This window comes from Paramisgurnus dabryanus, chromosome 23 (genome assembly GCF_030506205.2).
Source record: "Paramisgurnus dabryanus chromosome 23, PD_genome_1.1, whole genome shotgun sequence".
Classification (NCBI taxonomy): domain Eukaryota; kingdom Metazoa; phylum Chordata; class Actinopteri; order Cypriniformes; family Cobitidae; genus Paramisgurnus; species Paramisgurnus dabryanus.
The window spans coordinates 1,552,085-1,573,723 of NC_133359.1; the positions used below are offsets into that span (position 1 = coordinate 1,552,085).

The window sequence follows — 21,639 nt, forward strand, 5'->3', positions numbered from 1 at the left end:
TCAAATAAAGGCTAAATGTCTCAAATAAATAACTTAAAAGAAAAGAGTCTTGATGATGTCATGGTGGTGTGTGTGCTTTAGGCGTGTTTTCTGGGCCAATCAGAAGACTCCATTGGTTTGTTGAACATTGACAGTGAGTTATTGTCAGGATGTCTCATCCTGGCTTCCATATGTGATGCGTCTGGCAGCTGGCTGTCTATCTCGGTGTATCTGCCTCTTTTATAGCAGTCTTGTTGAGCTCGTCCCTTCGGCTTCTTTTAAACACTGAATGTTTATAGTCGCTTAATGACTTCCTGACAGACTTTTAGGGTTTGCCCTTAGGAGTTTAGTGACTGAAGCAACATGTTATAATATTACTGGCATTATGTTGTAGTGAGAGGGATGCACATATGCCAGATGTTGTTGTGTTGTTGTATGATATATAACTAATCTTTGCTTTACTTTTTTTGTGGTTTTAGGTTGCTGCGATCTACAGAGACCCCAGTGTAGGAAATCTCATAAACATCATGATTGTCAAACTCATTGTTGTACATAATGAACAGGTAATCTCACATTTAAAGTCTTCTCAGAAGAGAGCAAGAAACAGAGTCTTTTGAAATTCCTCCACTTTTCCACTCCCAAAAAAACCTTTGGAGGAAACATCTGAGACAAAGTTGCAAAGCATGCGTTATTTCTCCTGAGCTACACCAGAGAAACCTGTGCACATTTTTGTCTTCTCAGGAAGGGCCGAACATAAATTTCTCTGCAACCTCGACGCTGCATAACTTCTGCGTCTGGCAACAAAGTCACAATGTTTTGGACGACAGTCACCCGAATCATCATGACACGGCCCTTCTCATAACCAGGTGACCTCACCTTTGACCTCATGACCAGGCCCAAACGGAATCCGCTCCCACACATTTCTAAGGAAAAATTTAGTGTCCGTCATTGACAAACACACATACCCAGCGCTTGAGTGTGTTTGTAAGCAGTAGCCGTAAAAAGCAATTCCAAATTAACAGCAATTCCAAATTAACAGCAATTCCAAATTAAGGGAAGTGAAGGATGCTATTTTTAAGGATCTGTAAAGAAAATATTTTTTTGACGCCACTACAGACACGTGGTCCAGTACTAATATGACCTTAGTAGGATTGGCTACTATTTAAGGCCTGTTCTGGAATAGTCAGTTTATTTTAATTGCATTTTTATTTTCAGTTATTTTTCAGACACTGTGTGTTTTATTCCTATTAAGAATTTTCCGTTTTTGAAAGATATATTCATGAAATAATTACTTTTAAATATGTGTTATGTGTATTAATATTTACTGCCAGGTAAACCTTGCAAAAACATTTTTTTTTAAATAATCACAAAAATGATTTATTGAACAAAAAAAAAATATATGAAAATTAAATGTCAAAGCAATAAAACAGGCAATTAATCGTCATAATCGTCAAAATTTCATAACCGTGTCAGCCCTGAATATAATTTAATTTTAGGTGTATTGGTCTCCAAATGCAATAAAATATTTTTTTATAAATTTTAATTATTGTTATTGAATGATTGATTTTATTTCTTAAATACGTGGAGGAAAAATTATGAACTGAAGAATATTCATGATGTTATTAAACTATTTGACAGTTTGAGTCCTTTTAATGACAAATTATATTTGTACCACTGTAGTTGAGGTCAAGAAAAATATTCATGACGCTGGTTTGAAACTATATGACCACTTAATGACATTTTGATAACAAATTAAATTACTGTATTACTGTAAATATTGTTTTGGTAATGTCAAGTTGTCATGAAATGTTATGATGTATTGGTTAATGTCAAATTGTCATAACAAAGACATTTCTAGCAATGTCATCTCTGCATTAAAAATGACATAATTGAATGAATGACACTTAATGACAGCTGTCATAAATGTGCATTCAATCTCCTTCATGTTCATAGCACGTGTCATGTCAGTCTTATGAACACCCCTTCAAGTAAAGTGTTACGAAATATGAAATTGTTTTGATACTGTATGTGTGAGAACTAATTAAACACAAGCTTTTTTATTCTGCTATAATATATAAAACTTTAAACAACAATATATGTCATTTAATATACAAATATAATTTTATCTTGACATGCACATTATCTGGTTCATGTTTATCCAGTTTAATTCAGAGGACTCACTGGTTTGATGTATTCATTTTTTATAGTAAGCCTTTAAAAGGTCATTATTTTACATGCACTTTTGTTATATTTACAGCTTAAATTCTCTCTTTTAAAAACATCATTCCACAGATTTTCCCCAAAAAATTTCGCAGAAAATTTGCACAGATTCCGTCTGGCCCTGAGATACGAAAGATGTATTTTTTTACATGCAAGATGCCATTTTGCCGTAGATTGTACGTTGATGTGTGTTTGTGTCGCAGGGAGGATATCTGCCGAGCAAAAGACAAGTGTGAAACGCTAGGTAAATAATCTTCTGGTAGATTTCTGAAGTATGTGAATTTTCTGTGTACAATATTTGCATGATTTATAAAACTGGAGGTGGCTGGACGTACTGTATAACTGTATGATATTGGTTTCAGCCTATATTTAGTTTAACATAAATGAGAACGTGTGCAGGAAAGCTGTCAGCTGTGTCGGCGGTGTAAGAGCAGCTGTGTGTTGGTGAATGACTTCTCTTTAAACGTCAAACCTGCTGACCTGAGCCGGGCCTCTGCGCAGGTGTTCAGAGCTCGTGATCTTTCATCCATGCAATTTTAAAGAGGGCTCAATCAGGGCTAAGAGGGTTAAAGTAGCTCTCAATGTAATAAACTCTCACATGTTTGCGTGTGTGTGTTTGAAGGTTTGGCGGAGTTGGGGACGATGTGCGATCCGTACCGCAGTTGCTCCATCAGCGAGGAGAACGGACTGAGCACTTCCTTCACTATCGCCCATGAGCTCGGACACGTGTAAGTTACTCCAAACTCGCTCATGAGTTGAACGCAGGTGCAGATCGTAATGAAGTCATACCACCGCTGTAATAACAGATCAGAGGTCATACTGTAGCTGCTTTCATTCATAAATAATAACACATGTCTGCTTCTATAGTAGTCTTTTTTGTAGTTCTTGAAATGTTATTTTTTGTAATAATAATTTGGGACAATCATGCCAAAAATGTCACAATTCCAAAAATCATTATCATAACAATTCGCCTCATTCAGTCCACTGCCATGTTGAGGCTGTGAGGGATGGACATCCAGTTTGTATAGATCAAGAGTTTGTTGCATGTTATATTTTTCAAGACATGAACATTCACTTAATAACGTGCGATTGACTTGATTAAAAGCTATGTACGTGATGGTTTGTTGTGCAAGTATTGTTAGAGTTTAATACCAAAGTTGTGTCCAAAAGTTTTTAGTTAGAAATAACTGTTGATTCCGGTCAATGTGCTTAAAAATCTTACTGGAGAGAAGTTTTTAACATACAGTATTCATGCCTTGCGTAGTTTTTTGTAATCTGTATGAATTTGATATATGTACTTAGTTATAGGACTGTGTTTTAATAACACAGTCTCACCCCATGGCGTCAATATTTGACGACACTTGACCATGCGTCAATATGTTGACGCGGAGGGTATACCTTTCGCGTCATTTTTTGACGAACTGGGGACTTCAATACTATTAAGTCCATTGCATTCTCTTTCCTATTTTCTTACCATTTTCGCGTCGGTTTAGGGTTAGATTACGCAAAATTAAACAGTGTACGCGAAATTAAACAGTTGTCACCTGGCGTTGGGGTTAGAGTTAGGTTTGGGTAGGGATGTCATTATGTAAATCTAACCCTAAACCGACGCGAAAATGGTAAGAAAATAGGAAAGAGAATGCAACGGACTTAATAGTATTGAAGTCCCCAGTTCGTCAAAAAATGACGCGAAAGGTATACCCTCCGCGTCAACATATTGACGCATGGTCAAGTGTCGTCAAATATTGACGCCATGGGGTGAGACTGGGTTGGTTTTAAAGAAAAGTAAGCAGGCTTACAACATTAGAAATTAGCGATTAGCCAACAATGCATTGCTCTTATCTCAAAATTAGTTCATATGTCGCTTCTCATTTTAACAATCCATGATTTCTGAGGTCCTTTGTCCTGTGGCAATTTATAAAACGCTATATTTTCTGTGTTTTAATGGCTGAATGACCAGACTTCTGGTACAAAACGCCCAGGACATCCATCCCTCACAGCCTCGGTTTGGAATCAACATGGCGGCGGACTGAATAAGGCTTATAGGGTTTAATGTTGAATCAACAGGTCAGAGTAAAGAACAGATATTGTGCACTGTTTTTATTATGTATAATGGACAATGCAATGCTCAATATGGCGGCGCTGGCAAGGAAAGTCCCGCCTTCTATTTAAAAGAACCGATCATCAATCGGTAAAGACTGATGATTCTATGTGAGGTGTTGACAACTAGGCATGGGCTGGTATGAGATTTTGGCGGTATGATAACCTTAAATAAAAATACCACGGTTTCACAGTATTGCAGTTTTGCCATTGCAGCACTAAAATGTGTTATTTTCAGATACAAACAACAACTTTTTAACTGAACACAATACACTTTATTTTTAAGCAACATACAACATGTATGCTGGGTGAAAATAATGTCTTTAAATTATAATTTTCATACAAAAATATATATTTTATATATATATAATTAAATGTAAATTAAATAACTGTATGATTTATTTAATTTTGTGTAAACCCAGCTCACACCTTGCAAGAAATGTTTACAGAAACCTCGACCGTTTAAAACCTTGGTATACCTTGAAACCGGTAACCGAAAAAAATTTCGTAGTATTTTTGTCTTGTTTTCAGTAAAAATATCTAAAAATTCTTAAATTAAGAAGCTTTTTTCTTGTTAAGCAAAACGACCCAAGAAAATAAGTCTAGTTTTTAGACCAAAAATATCAAATTTAAGTGATTTTGTGCATAAAACAAGCAAAACAATATGCCAATGGGGGTTAGGCAAATTTTTCTTGAATTTAGTGTTTAAGAAAAATGTTCAAGATTTTTTTGCTTACCCCATTGGCAGATTTTTTGCTTGTTTTATGCACAAAATCACTTAAATTTTATATTTTTGGTCTTATTTTCGTGGGTCATTTTGCTCATCAAGAAAAAGCAACTTTAGTTAAGAATTTTTTGATATTTTTACTGAAATGACTACAAAAATACTAATAAATATTTTTCTTGAAAATAATTTTTTGCAGTGTATAACCTTTGTGCATGCACAGTAGCCAAAACAATCTCAAATAAAGGTGTTTTTGCGCAATTTGGTGTAGTTGATGTCAGGTTAATTTCGGTGTTCTTTAATTTATCACATGATTTTAGAGATATCTTTTTTCTATTCAAGTAGATAGGACTTTAGTTTTGCATGGCTAAAATAACTGCCTGGAGGCATTGCAAACATGGCACAAATTCCCTTAAGAGACTTCCCTTTGTTACAGGTTTTACTGGATTTCTCCAGTTAGTTAAGAATGGTAGATTTCCGTCTGTTTTGGTGCTGTATAAATGAGTTCAGTGTGAATCAGTGTATGACAGATATTTCATCCTCCCACCATCCGAGGAAATTCCTTCCACTACACAGTGGGCTGAAGTTTTATGCGTTCATCTCATTGTAAATGAGTTGCTTTCAAATCTATCAAAATTTTTCCAAAACCACCGCCAGCATGCAAAGAAAGCATTTCACGGTCTGTCAAATAACATGCATGTGTTGTTGGTCAGATGCAATTTTGAGGGTTTTTAGACAGAGAGTTTTGACTGTGGTGCCCTTGGGTAAAGCACCTGTTCCCTCCCAATGTTTCTTGGGCGCTGCGGTCCGGGTGTGCGAATGTGTTCATGTTTGATAATGAATCGCACAAAGCTGCTGATGTCTGTAAGTTTTGTGTTGATGTTTTGGTCTGTCTTTGAGGATCAGCATGTGGTTTCAGTCCGACTCCTACGATCGCTGTTGAGGATGCGTAACAGCTGGATTTAGGACTGTGACCTCAGCGGATGTTCAATGCTATTTTGGAAAGATTTATTCCAGTGCAACTCGGCTCAAAGCCGTTTTATTTAACACAAATTAATTTTAGGAAACTTCCACTCTGTCATAAAAGGATGTTTGGTTTTCTTAGATTTTTTTATTGTCTTTTAAAGAATAATTTGATCATTGGTATTGACAGGGTACAGGTAAGGCAGCTGTTAGGGTTTATTGTTGATTTATTTGACATCAATGATCTTTAAGCAGTTTGAAAGCATGCACTGACCTGATCTCCTCTACATGATTGTAGGAAATCAGTCTTATAGGAAACCAACAATCTTGTGTTGTTGTAGGTTTAACATGCCTCACGATGACAGCCCGAAGTGCCGAGAGGCCGGCGTCAAGTACCAGTATCACGTCATGGCTCCGACCCTGAACTACGACACCAGTCCCTGGTCCTGGTCCAAATGTAGCCGAAAACACATCACAGATTTTCTTGAGTAAGTACCGTTTTTTGTGTTTGTAAATTTCAGATGTTTCTAGCAGGTTTAAGCTGTCCAGTTAGGTACAGGTCACGCTCCCTAAGAGTTTAAAATCGCACTTCCCCTTTGTAAAGACGCTCTTTCTGTCTGACTCCTGTCTGCTTGCTCTCGGGGTGCCGGACAAACAGTCATTTAGTCGCCGGCGTGGTTGGGCCCTCGGCAACGCGGCCCATAGCAACGCTTCATTGAGGGCTTCTCAGAGCATCAGCGCAGCTGAAGGGTTCCTTCAAGACAGGAAATGTCATTTCTAATTAGATTTTCTCCGGACGCGACCCTTTGATCTTCTGCTCTAGTAGATCCCGAGTGTTTGACAAAAGAAAGTGTTGTTGGTAAGAGATTCACTGTGGAGTTTGTAGTACATCATGTCCCGTATGAGCAGGTTATGTGGATAGTATGTTTTTATGTTTCGTTACAGAATCTGAAGTCTAATAAAAATACAAATGAATATGTATATATAAAGTGTTATTAATAAGCATCTTAAGCATCATAGGTGCTCAATGGTAGAGCGTTGAGCAGTGCAAAAGGTCATAGGTTTCAACCCAGTGAACACACATACATAAGGATAATAAATAATAATGTGTGTATGCAAAGCCAGGAATTTTGACGCATGTATGTATTAAAGGCCAATAAAGTGGGAAAAATGCTCACGAGCTTAACTTATTCCCCGCCATTGACGATTTATCTCGTCATTAAGAGAAAATGTTTGCATTAAAAAAGGTGTTCCTGATAAGTTTTTATGGAAATCTGTAATACCGCGATTATCCACTAGATGGTTACCCAATTTATAAAAAACTGAAGCAATTTTTTTATTTTAAACTCTGTGTATGTTTTGATAATCATCAAAAATGCAATTATTTTAGCTTTTCCCTCAAAATTTTGTATTCTTTGTAGAGTTTATAAACATAGAAAAAAATTAAGATAGGATGAACATTTTTCCAATTTTGATATATGTGTATGTTTATATATTTTTAGAAGAACATTTTCCTGTAAAGAATTTTGTGAAACTTTTGTGAAAATCACAAAAATGCTGACGTGCAAATAAAAAAAAGGGCTGGCGGTGAATGAGTAAATGAGCAACGGATTTGTGGCTTGCGCGCTCCTCTCACACAGAAGCAGTGCACACATTTAGCACTGTTGTTTGTGTTTCAATGGCTTAAAATCACTGCAGTGCTTAAATATGTGTACAAACGTTACGCACAGCAATGTGACGATAGTCCAAAATCTCTACTGTTCACAAATTTCTTTATCGCCCACCCCATGTCCACTTAAAGATGCAGTTTGTATAATTTTCGCCGCTAGATGGCGCCAGATCAAACAATAACAATGATGTTGTTTACTGACGCTCTGAAGCAGCGTGGAATTATGGGACTTGTAGTCTTTAACTCAACCACTGATGGCCATCAATCAGACGCGAATGAGAAATCACGTAAGGTAATCAAGTCTTATAAATGTTGCGTTTGATGACATCGTTTATTTCATTATGTAAGTTTATATGTGATGTTCAAAACGAAATTGTTAGTCATATTGATATTACAGTATTTGTCCAAATTCGATGGTAAACACAGCACAGAATTAAGTTTTCAACTTACAATCTACAATGATTTTTGACATAATGTATTGACAGTACAAATCTTATTGTGAAGTGTCTTAAAATGACCATTTATATTGCTGTACAATACCTTTGATGTGCATATCGTCCGCGGGAAGACGCGCTGATTACAATCTACACACTAATGTTGTGATCAATATAATAGCATACGTTTTTTGAAGGGTTACGAATCAAAACAACTCACCCATCGCGTAAAACACAAGCAGGATCAGAATCTCGGTCTAGTTAAATGTTGTCGTGAAGCTCTCTCCATCCAGATAATGCAACAAATTGATCCTCCCTTGTTTTGTTCCAAACTCTTCTTGGGTCGTTTGGTTGGCCCGTACGCTTACAGGAGCTGACACAACCAGCGGCAGACGGTACAGAGATATCCATAAGTTCATAAGCAAGCGCGTAGCCCGACAGGCGCTATCGCATAGTTCCGCATTTGTCCACAACACTGGCTCGCTGCGTCCGAAAACTCAAGGCAGTGAGGACTTGTTGCCTCGCTGCCTCATGAGGAAATGACTTCGGCCTCGGAGGCCTGAAGGCCGCTCAGAGAAAGGCTTTCCGACGCACTTCAAAGGCAGCGTGTTTGAAATATAAACAGAGAGCGCCTTTGTGATAACTAATCACATATTTGAAAACTACTATACTAATTTCTCGCCAGAAATGCAATTAAAATGCTTAAAAAGTGAAAATATACGTTTATTTTCACTAAATTTGTGCTCCAGCTGATTCCTTGGCCGCCATTTTATTTGTTCGAGCTCGACCACTGTTGTCATGTGGTTTACGTCAGTAAAGGCGGTGACAAAGGGTCACATGGATATTAACGTCATTGACAGGAGACTGCACTGCCCCGTGTCAATGTTTTGAATGGAAATTTTCTCATGATTTACAAGTAGTTGAAAACATTACAGATATTGATAGTAATCAGCTGGACAAAATATATAACACTGGCCTAGTGGTTTTTGGACATTTTACTGCAAATATCTTACAAATTGCACCTTTAATCCAGTTCCTAAATTCTCAAGTGCTGTTTCCAGCAACTTGTGTTGTGTGATGTAAAATTCTCCTATTGGTCTCATGAATGATCGTGTTTCACTATGCGTGATGGAAACTTCATGTTGTCTTTAAGGAGAACACTTAAATGATTGGTGATGTTTGTGGAGATGTTTTGATTTAGACAAGAGCTCTTGTTCTGCTCTTTTCATTGGTGGAAAGCCTGTTTGAAGTCTCCAGAGCTTGAGAGCTCCTCAATGATGACTGAGACTCTTCACATGTGGAGATGCAGTTAAGTTATTGTGCTTCACTCTCAAGAGCACTTTACAATGCACTCTCCTGTCAGATTAAAGACAAGCAAGCAAGAACACACACAGACTCAAACAGATGCTAATACTATGGCACAAACATACTGGATATGCACAGACCATGCAACTGAATGATTCATACTGTATATTTATATTCAAAATACTTAAAGGATTACTCCACTTTCATAAAAAAATCAGATAATTTACTCAACCCCATGTCATCCAAGTTGTTTATGTCTTTCTTTGTTCACTCGATAAGAAAGGACTTTTCTACATATAGTGGACTTTAGTTTAGAGTTTCAATGCAGCTTCAAAGGGTTTTAAACATTCCCAACCAAGACATAAGGGTTGTGTTTTTTTTTGGTGAAAATGACGATGGTTTGGTTAGATAATGCTGGGTACGCACCACAAGATAATCGGGCTGATTTTGGGCCGATTTCCCCCCTTCCGACAATCCTAGCTATGTCCTTGATGGTTCTACAGGATGATCTTATCAGATTTCCCCTTGGTGTGAGGCGTGTTAAGAGTGTCCAAACTTGATCGGAGGAACGTCAGAGGACTCTCATTAGGACCTCAACACAAGCATCATGCAGATTCGACTTCCTCACACTTAAAACACTTCTTTCATTTTGAAATCTGAAACATACAACATTTTTGCCTTGTTAAAAAGATTTTCCGATAGCTTTGATCCATTGTAATTTTATTTTTTCCAGCAGGAGACGAACATGTCTTAACTACAACAGCAACCAAATCATCTGTGATTGTATGAAACAGGTGTTTTACTTCGCTGCCAAATACAAATTGCACAAGCAAGAACAACGATTGTCATAATTACACATCATGCCGTTTCTCCAGCCGCAGATTTCCTGTGCGCACACGGCAGGCAAACGCAAAACGAACTTTGCTTTGTTGAACGGCTCTCTGGTAGCGTCAACTCAAAGACCTATTGAGGGATTTTAAGCCCGACGATTCAATGAACATTCAATGAGTTCCTCTCAAAACAGCTGTTCTTTTGTGCCTCATATATTTGTTTCAAAGGAAGGGTGTGGTATGATGAGATATACAGTATGTCATTACAGAGCAGGAAAGACCGCTAGCTGAAGGCGTCTTGGGCCAATGTGATAAAGCTGGCGCTGGTTTTTGGCACATGCTTGGAAAGCCACCAGCTTTGTGCATTGTAAAGAAGGAAAAGTGTGTCTTTTCCCACGTTGAAATGCCGCCTTTTGTGGAGTCTGGAGGTCTAAGTCCAGTCAATCATTTATCAGCAGGTAACAAAGCAGACCACCCACCGTTGACTCGACTAGGATCTTACACGGGACCTACACACACACAGGTGAAATTAAAAAGACTGCGTTCGTATTGTCCATTGATAAAAAATGAAACAAAGCAACAGGTGCTATTCAATAAAACCTTGGTTTTTACAGTGCTCCCGAAGGCAAAAAAAACCTTAAATGGCTTAAATAATGCAAAATCCAGTTTGGATATAAATGTATTTTGGCAGTGTGTGAACACAACCACCATACAAATGAAAATCATTAAATCAAAGCAGTCTCATTAGATATGCGTTATCTTGTTAATGTGATGTCACACTGATAAAGCCCCACCCACAGCCACTGACGGACTGGTTTTACCCAAAAGAAATGTTTCTAAATGTGTTTTACAACTATATTAACTTCCCAGACTGTATTCACAGGAATCAGATCTATTTTTGACCGGAACTGTAGCTCATTTGCATTTAAAGGTACAGACACGAAAACAGCGCATTTTTGCTTCCTCCCAAATCGGACATGCTATAATAAATGATCTGTGGGGTATCTTCATAGACACATTCTGGACACACCTGAGACTTGTATTACATCTTGTAAAAATGGCCATAATATTGGTCTACAGCTACAGTATCACTGATAGTTGTCCTACAGTCGTCCGATTATGTGTGTTAATATCTGTTGTTTGTTCTTTACCAGCACCGGTTATGGTGAATGTCTACTGGACGAGCCTCCGGGCAGAACCTATAACCTTCCTGCCCAGCTCCCAGGTCAACTATACAACGCCAACCGACAGTGTGAACTCATGTTTGGTCCCGGCACTCAAGCCTGCCCGTATTTGGTACGACATCTGTCAACGTCAGCTCATAACACCAGTTAGATGAGGATTTCAATGGTTAAGATAATGTAAATGTACGTATAGATCCCTGGCAAGTTTTAATAAGCAACCCGTCTGCCGTGAGGTAACACAGTGGATCCATTCAACCCAAATGTTGTGGTGGTGATGTCATAAACTTAATGACTCATGTCTGTTAATGAGATATCAAGAAACATTGTGGCATTGTGTCCATGTGAGACGTGGTTTGCTAACGTCTGATATCTTCAAAGAACCTATTTGTGGTGAGATTCTCACAACTTCTTCCAAGTTTGTTGTAGCTCATTAAACCGTCCACAAACTTTTCAATGCATCTCTTGTCTTTTTCATTGAATGCAAGCTGCGGTCACAATGATTGATACCCAAGTAATTGAAAAGAAAGCTTTGGTCAGGATTAACCGAGCAGAAGTTTGGACTGAAATGTCTCTTGTGTATTTCAGAATCACTGTAAACGTCTGTGGTGCACCAGCGCTGACCGCGAAGGTTGTCGCACTCAACACATGCCTTTCGCTGATGGGACTAACTGCGGTTATGGGATGGTAAGACGCTTTTCTTAAACCTTAGATCCTTTGTTTGTGTTCGACGGTCAGCCGTGCATTAAACTGAAATGTCAGCGTTGATGAGGGGGAAATTTGAGCTTGCCGTATTCCAGTCTGTGACATTAAATCTTTAACACGGAGTCAAATTAATTTCGTGTCTTTAATCCAACACGATTGTAAAAATGTCACAAGCTGGAACCAAGTGACCTACAGGCCAGCGTGTAAAAGTAAACCCTGAAGTTTGTCAGATACTCCCAGGATACTTGGCAGTACAATAAGAATTCAATATGCTGAGCGTGTAAGTGTTGTACTGTTAGCGTCTGTATCTCAACTCTGAGATGTTAACGTAAATCAGAACCGTTTGAGAAGTGCCTCTTTAAAACTCAGTCTAGTCACCTTGTTTTGAACCCTTGACCCCCAAACCTCTTCACAACACGGGTGAGTGGGTCACTGGTCAGTAACAGCCTTTGGGTTCAGACACAATAGACCCCAGGTTCAGATTCAAAGAAGAGGGTCACTGGCTAGAGAAGGGGGCTTTTTCTCTTTCTTCTCAACCCTTGAAAAACTTCAAAAACGTTGTGTGCGGTATTGGATCACCTCATGCCAACGTTGGAGGCGCATGAAGGGTGGCTGTTCATTGAGTGAACAAACCATTGAGTTAACCGAGGTGGGGAGAATCTTAATCCAACCAAATCAACTGCACTCAGGTTGCTGGGAACACAGAAAACATTTTGGATTTCATTAACCATGCGGGACGTGCAGCCCTGCAGGTGAAGGAGGGCGTGGGGACGGGCGTTTGTTGGCCCATCACTAAAGCCAGAAGAGCATGAAGGAGTTCATCTGTGTTAAACTTATAATCATTAATCATTATGAACAGTTTTACCAGTCATTTGAGGGGAAGGATTTAGTGGTCCCAACCTAATCTCACGATCATTCGTATGAATGTTACGATGTGACATGGGTATGAATTCGTAAGAAATTAATTGTAAGAAAAACAACAAATATTATGGTGCGTTCCCATCAGACGTGAATAAAGCGAATAAATTGTGCTATTTCCGTGTAGTGGGACGCTTGAGCATTTTGAGTTAACTTGTTTCATTTGCGTCATTTACACATGACATTTGCGTCATTAGCATTTAAAAATTGCGTAATTCGCACATGAAATTTGCGTCATTAGCGTGTGAAATTTTCGCCATTCGCGCATGAAATTTGCGTCATTAGCGTGTGAAATTTGCGTCATTCGCGCATGAAATTTGCGTCATTTGCGCATGAAATTTGCGTCATTAGCGTGTGAAATTAACATCATTCGCGCATGAAATTAGTGTCATTCGCGCATAACATTTGTGCCATTTGTGCGTGAAATTTAGATGCAAAGACTTTCTTCCAAGCATGATCCTTTTTATTCCTGTTTTAATAAAATAAAATAAAATAAAATAAAAAAAAAAAAATAAAATAAAATAAAATAAAATAAAATAAAATAAAATAAAATAAAATAAAATAAAGCGTATCGTACAGCTCGGGGTGTCCACATACAGTGACAATGATTTTGTCCTCAATTTGTTGTTTTTTAATTCCTCATTCGCGCGAATCATGCCGCAGGATGCCTATCGCCTCTTTGCATTGACTTAACATGTAAATTACTCGCACTTAATGATTCATTCGTGTCTGGTGGGAACACACCATTTGGAAAAAGCATAAATTAATAAATATAAATATCATAAAATATGTATGAATTGTCATGTGTTGGAAATTTTCCAGCGCATTGTATTTGTTTATTTATTCAATTTAAACTTCTATATTACATTTGAAAGCTATTAAAATACTTTCTTGTTTTTATTTCATCTCATTTTTCTTTCACTGTTTGTAGTTTTGCTCATGGGTTTTGAAGATAAAGAAAATGGCTTGAGAAATGGTGCAGGTCGAATTCAGTCTAATCTTGTACCAGCCAACAGATTACTGGAATTTTGTGCCAGAAAGAGTTTGATTAAACAAGCAGCCTTTGATGTAAACAAAGATGTGCCATACATTTTAAAAGTTGACACGACGATTTATTAATAAAGCCCAATTATACGTCTCGCCTTTCATTATTAACACGAGCGCGGTTTTTTTTTACCCGCTAGCCGAGGCACTTTTATATACCGTGACGAGCAGAATAGTTACTGCGTGAATGTCCGTGACTATTCAACAAAAACAGGGACACAAAGGGTCTTTTTTCTTTGGATTCTCCCCCTCTCGGCCCCTGCACCTTTGTTTGTGGTGCTGAGGGCCGGGTGTCACCTCCTCACGATGCCGTTTGAAGTGGCAGAAGTTAAAAGCAGAAGAGACTCTTGTCTCGACTCACCTGCCCGTCTCCAGCTCTTTAATGTGGGAAAGGTACTCACGAAACATCTCTGTCTCGGTCTTCTCTCTCATCTGTCTCAAAACATCATGCGTTTGATCCCTTTTGAGGTCGGGCTGGTGCATAAATGGGCCGCTATGGTGAGAAATTCCAATGTACTGTTGTTGCACAGTGTTAGTCAGTGAATGTGGAGGGTCAACTTGACAAGACCAAAGTAAGAATCATGAGCGTAATTGCTTTGATTCTTTGTGACCCCCTAAACTATCCCTCCATTATTTTTGGCCTCTGTCCTCAATTCCCTCTCTACCCGTTTCTCTCGTGGGCGCTGGTGCGAGTAATGCGGTCACATGACCCCAGTGGTCGCTCTCTCATTCGGTTCAATAAGTCTGAGATTAACAACAGCATCACGTCACTTGCTGTCTATAAATACAAACATTTACCACCCTGCTCGCAGATTTGTCTTCTCAAGGGTCTGAATACAGCAGGATGGTTTGAGTGGCCTGTAGACCAGCACAAACTGCCATAGACCAGCATTGAAAGGAATGCTGGTCTTTTTAGCCGAGTATCTGCTTCTTTGAAGATAACAGTAAAGTTTGTGTTTATAAGCAGTATAAAGTGAAGTATGTAGTTAATGGAGTCATAAAAGTATTTCAATAAAGATGGTTGTAAATGAGAGAAAATTCAATAAACATCATTTCCACTTGTTTCCTGTAACTTTACGATAAATGATGAGACATTTTATAGTTTTACATCTTGAGAACTTCAGTCCACTTTAACAGAACCAAACCCGACCTCTTAAAATGGACAGAAACCTAATCGACACAACCCCAACTTTGATCCTAGAAAATTTCCATTAAATTATCAGAGAGGCTTCTGTGTGAACATAAACACGTCCCATAATGTTTTGGGATCGCTCCCGCAAAGGTGACTTAGTAACATTGCCGTAACATTTACGGAAAGTGCTGTGTTTGAACAAAGACAGAAAAAATGCTGTAAGGGGCGTGCCATCGCAACAAAAAATATGGTTCAGCTCTTTAAAACAGAGGTTTTTTAAATGCACATTAAAGGGGACAGAGAATGAAAAATCATTTTTACCTTGTCTTTGTTGAATAATGGTAGTCTACCCGCATTCACGAACATACAAAAAGTGCTAGACATGCTAAACATCTCAGTCTCAGAGAAATCCCTCTTTTAGAAATGTCAGCCAGAAAACGGCCCAATCTGAAAAACTGATGCTTATGACATCACAGGCATCTCACTGCCCCTCCACTTTAAAATAATTGGCTACATTTTTTGAGTGGCAGCAAAGTCAGCCAATCAGTAATGAGATTGCAAGTTAAGCCAGTAGGAGGAGCCAAATAGCTGCAAAACCACTTGTTTAAAATCCCCCACCCTAATAGAGCTATCTGAGAGAGGTTTTTAGGAAGCTTCTAAGGCATTACAGACTCAAACAAAAACATTTTTGTCTACATGTCACATCACAGAACAAGGATAAATACTCCGTTCAATCATTCTCTGTCACCTTTAACATTCACAAGAAATGTTTGCAAACTGTCTGATTGGGAACTCCTCACTATCCGCGCTGTCCAAGATGCGTCTCCATCCGCATGCACATCTGACATTTTGGTTTCGGTTTTAAAACGTGCAAAAATAAAAAAAATACATAAATACTAGTGCTGGGAAAATAATACATTTTTTGCATAATATGTGTGTGTGTGTACTGAGTGTAATTATTATGTATATTCAACCACACACACACATATAGTCATTTCAGATTTTTTTATTTATATATAATTTTTATTTATTTATGTATAATATAGAATATATAAAAATTTAAATAAATATATATACAAATGTAAATGTTTCTTAAATACGTACATGAATGTGTGTGTATTTATATATACATAATAATTACACACCACACACACTTATATATTATGTAAAAATCACTTTTATTTTGAATGCGATTAATCACGATTAATCTTTTCCCAGCACTAATAAATACATAAAATTTTACACAAAATAAAATCATTGTTTTTAGCAATGTAATAGGTGCTCTTTAAGAGTAACAAAACTTGAAAATGAATCTTCCTCGCGCTGACTGACACATCTGAAGCAGAATATATATAAACTGTATATATAATCCTATAGATATCGTTTTTGATTTTGTGCGTGTCAAATCTATTACTTTTACAGTGATTTTGTTTTTGAACCTGATGCGATCATTACAGGCGCAGTCTGGAGCCCTAAGCGCGTGTGTTTGTTGAGATGTTGAAGTCTGTCATTAAGATGTAAAGGGATTTACAGAATCAGCAGATACAGTACAGTGATATTTGTTATGTCATTTGTCAACATGCATTGAAGGACTGACAAAAAGCCATCAGGGTATGTGTGTCTTATACTGTTACAGGAGTTTTAGTTTTTAATGCAGTCCCGATTGCTTGGCCAAAGCATTGCATTACACAACCCACTTTTCACAATGCAATGCAGACAGCATGTGAACCGTCCAATCTTTTGTTGTCTTTGTATCACATATGTTTGTGTCAAACCCTCTTGTGAAGTTGAGCTGTGAGCTATCCTGCATGTAATGCGATGAACGGTTTGTAGATGAGCGTGTGAAAATGAGAGAGAGAGAGGTGTTTAAAGCAGTGGTTGTACTCTATCATTCATGCGTTGATGGATGCACGCTGACTGCAGATTTACACAATTACAGGCTGCTTTAACTATACAGCTTCACACAGCAGATGCTAAGAGCATTTTTCTTTCTCGAGCGGTTTTGAGTTTCAAGTCAGGTTCTGTAGGTCAGTGTTTCTCAACCCTGGTCCTCAAGGACCCCCTTCCAGAAAGTTTTAGATGTCTCCCAATTTAAAACACCTGAACTAACTCATCAGCCTCCTTCCAGAATGTCTCCCTAACAAGCTAATAATTTAAATCAGGTGTGTTAATTAAGGAGACATCTAAAACATTCTGGAAGGGGGTCCTTGAGGACCAGGGTTGAGAAACACTGCGTAGGTCACACATACATCAGTGCTAGTTCTCATAGACTTTGTTTTCATTTAGACTAGTGATAGTTTCTGTAATCTATCCTGTGGATATCACAGAAATATGATTTGGATGATTAAGCAGTGTTTTAACTCGTATAACTCAAATGCAGTATAGCCAAATCTACACACACACACAATTCACACTTTTAACAAAAACTTTAAATGTAACTGTAATGATACCTATATTCGCATCCACATCGCCGGGCAATAACGATAACTATATAAGCGTCCACATCACCAGACGATTACGATAACTATATTAGCACCCACATCGACAGACGATAACAATGTTAGCGCCCAAGTCGCCGGACGATGAAGATATTCACGAGAGACAGCTGGTGACACTTGAGTAGCTTATTTGACATGTGCCTCGCGAACTACGTCAATAAAACATAATTTAGCGTCCACATCGCAGGACATTAACGATAACTATATTAGCATCCACATCGCCAAACGATAACTATTATTAGCGTCCACATTGGCAGACGATAACTATATTAGCATCCACATCGCCAAACAATAACTATATTAGCGTCCACATCGGCAGACGATAACTGTATTAGCATCCACATCGCCAAACGATAACTATATTAGCGTCCACATCGGCAGACGATAACTGTATTAGCATCCACATCGCCAAACGATAACTATTATTAGCGTCCACATTGGCAGACGATAACTATATTAGCATCCACATCGCCAAACAATAACTATATTAGCGTCCACATCGGCAGACGATAACTGTATTAGCATCCACATCGCCAAACGATAACTATTATTAGCGTCCACATTGGCAGACGATAACTATATTAGCATCCACATCGCCAAACAATAACTATATTAGCGTCCACATCGGAAGAAGATAACTGTATTAGCATCCACATCGCCAAACGATAACTATATTAGCATCCACGTCGCCAAACAATAACTATATTAGCGTCCACATCGGCAGACGATAACTGTATTAGCATCCACATCGCCAAACGATAACTATATTAGCATCCACATCGCCAAACAATAACTATATTAGCGTCCACATCGGCAGACGATAACTGTATTAGCATCCACATCGCCAAACAATAACTATATTAGCGTCCACATCGGCAGACGATAACTGTATTAGCATCCACATCGCCAAACGATAACTATATTAGCATCCACGTCGCCAAACGATAACTATATTAGCATCCACGTCGCCAAACGATAACTATATTAGCGTCCACATCGGCAGACGATAACTAGATTAGCATCCACATTGCCAAACAATAACTATATTAGCATCCACATTGCCAAACGATAACTATATTAGTGTCCACATCGCCAGACGATAACTTTTGCTATTTGAGTGTCCGGTGATGTGGACACTAATATAGCAAAAGTTATCGTCTGGCGATGTGGAACATAATATAGTTATAGTTATTGTCCGACGATGTGGACACTAATATAGTTATCGTTTGGCAATGTGGATGCTAATATAGTTATTGTTTGGCGATGTGGATGCTAATCTAGTTATCATCTGCCGATGACAATAACATCACATGACAATAACGATAACTATATTAGCGTCCACATCGCCGGACAGTAACTATATTAGCGTCCACATCGCCAGACAATAATGATATTAGTGTCCACATCATTTGACAATACCGATAACTATATTAGCGGCCACATCGCCAGCTATTAAATGGTTTGCAATTGTTTACCTGTCACTGAATGTATAAATATGCTGTTTTGTTGCATTTACAGCAGGTATAACCAGCAGATGTCCTCAACATGCTGAGTTTCGCGTATATCTCTAAACAGTGAATCTAGTAGTTTGTGTAATCTAATATTACCTTTTGGTGTAGTCAATTTCACAGCAACTGTATCAGCGCTGGATACCTGAGGTCATTTTATGTTATAGACTCAGCAATGAGCTTCTCCACAGAGTCATCTGTTTTTTTCAAATGCACGTGCGCTTGAAGTTCAAATAGATTTGATTGGCTGTCAATGGTTTATCCTTCATCAGTTGGAAATTAATTGCTCAGAAAGTGATCCCAACAATATTGTTCTTGTATCTTTATTCTTATAGTTCTTTATTCTTATCCTATTCTTCTTAATATATAAAGCAATTAAAAAAATTTTTTTAAATAGTTTTGTTATTGTTGAATGGCCGTTTATACTTCTGCGCCGGCTGTCACACAGCTTTTCAAAAATGTATTACGTCAAAATATGTCAATTCTACATTGACAGCGAGTGCTATGATTAGTCTACTAGAACCCCTCCCTCAGGTCAAAATATATGCATTGCATTTCCTTATAATGTCTAAACAAAATCGTTGAAGTTGAGGAGCATCAATAATTAAAAACTCAAACTCAAAAGTCACTGTCTGATTACAGCCACCTATGCTGATGCTTCTTCAACAACGTAAACAATAGTTTTTTCTTGATACTGTAACATTCCCCTGACACCGCCTACTAGTGGTCTGCATGTGTAATTGCATGTCGACGCGAACAATGCAAAATTATAAATAAAAACTGACGTGTAGCCTGTGCCATAGAGTCTACTGTGTAGGTTCGACACAGAAGTATAAAATAGCCTTAAATCGCTTTGGATTAAAGCATCTGCCAAATGCATAAATGTACATGTAAATAAATGTGCATCATCAAACCGAGGACATGCGGCAGCTGTCTATACGGCAGTCCAGTCTTTACGCAATACACCTGTTCAGCCAGCTAATGTGTGTATTACAATATAACACAATTTAATTTGATCTAATAATAACATATTATATAAGGACTTCATTACAGGTGCTTTAGCTATAACTCACTTCAGGGCACAACAGACGGTCTATGAGAGCTGATGTTCATCCAGGTTTCAGAAGTGTGTGTGTGTGTGTGTGTGTGTTAATCTCACAAATGTGAAACATGTGTCGGCAGCTTTTTCTCACTCCACCTCAAAATATCTCACTGGATTCTCAATTAAGAGTAAATCTTGACAGTCTCACAGACACCTCAGCATATCTCTGTCTGTCTCTCTGCTTCACCTCGGGCTGTTTCCACACTTTCCAGGGTCTAATTGAAGGTCACGACGGATCCAGATGCTTCTATTGGCTGAACAAACAGTGCATACATATGGCAAATGTGTGTGTGTGTGGTTTGTAACAGCGCACTATTTTTCTTCTTCTTTTCTCTTCTGAGCTCTTTTAAGCTTTTTTCCTTGCTCACTGCACCTTTTCAATCTGAACAAAAGCCCTGTAAACATGTAAATGGCAGCTCCGAGCAGAATGTCAGAGGAACTCGGGTCTCACCGGTGGTCCTGCTCGCTTTTCAAAACCCTTGTACACACATGCATTCACAATTAACCTGACACACACAGACACACATACACACACACTTGCTGAGCTTTCTACCATATACAGCTAATTATAATAATTGTAAACCCAAACTTAAGTTATTTGTTACTTTATTTTAGTACATTGTTCTCAAAGGATCTGGTATACATACACACACAGCAGTTAATGCATGTGTGATATATTTTAACATATCTTCTGTTTGATCTGCATGCTGTGATTTTGTATTCATGCCCCGCGGTGTCAGTGTGTCGAGTTGCTTGCCGTGTTTTTTCCAACTCAAGTGTAAATGGGTTTGTCAGCGCCGGGCCTGTGAGGTCGCTCCAGCCAAGCGTTTGCATTTGTTTAACTGCGACTTGGACCAAATCACCTGCATGTAAGCCGTTCGACTCCATTTTTAGCTCTCCCTTAGAAACATCAGACGAAACCACAGTCGCACCAGACCGGCAATATTCACATCTGCCCACTCTCACAGTGAATCGAGAGGAATAATTCATCTAAACATGATGGATCTGTCAGCATTTCTCACACTTGTGTCCCTCAGGACACACGCATGTCTTCTGTACAACATAAAAGTAGTTAGACCAGCGCTTTTCAAACTTTTTATCAGCCGAACCCCCTTGACCTAAATTAAAATTTTAAGTTAATATTTCAATAATTTAATAGCACATTTGCATGTTAAAACATTTATTTTTCATTCGTTTTGAGTTTTTATGTTACCTTATTACACGGCTCTCTGGAATGCTTGATTCTGATTGGTCAGTTGAGACATTTGCAGGTTCGTTCTTTTCAAATAATAACCGATCCAAAGTAATAACGCATAGCCGGTACTAC

At 38.3% G+C, this 21,639-nt stretch overlaps 1 protein-coding gene across 1 annotated transcript in view; it reads left to right on the top strand.

Annotated features, from left to right (window-relative positions):
- Positions 1–21,639, top strand: part of LOC135768181 (A disintegrin and metalloproteinase with thrombospondin motifs 20) — a 99,064-nt gene that overhangs the window by 19,480 nt on the left and 57,945 nt on the right. The window contains exons 5-11 of the mRNA XM_065277357.2: positions 459–542; positions 721–845; positions 2,403–2,443; positions 2,822–2,927; positions 6,328–6,474; positions 11,379–11,520; positions 11,994–12,092. Coding sequence (XP_065133429.1) covers positions 459–542; positions 721–845; positions 2,403–2,443; positions 2,822–2,927; positions 6,328–6,474; positions 11,379–11,520; positions 11,994–12,092 — 744 coding nt within the window. The remainder of the gene's footprint in view (positions 1–458; positions 543–720; positions 846–2,402; positions 2,444–2,821; positions 2,928–6,327; positions 6,475–11,378; positions 11,521–11,993; positions 12,093–21,639) is intronic.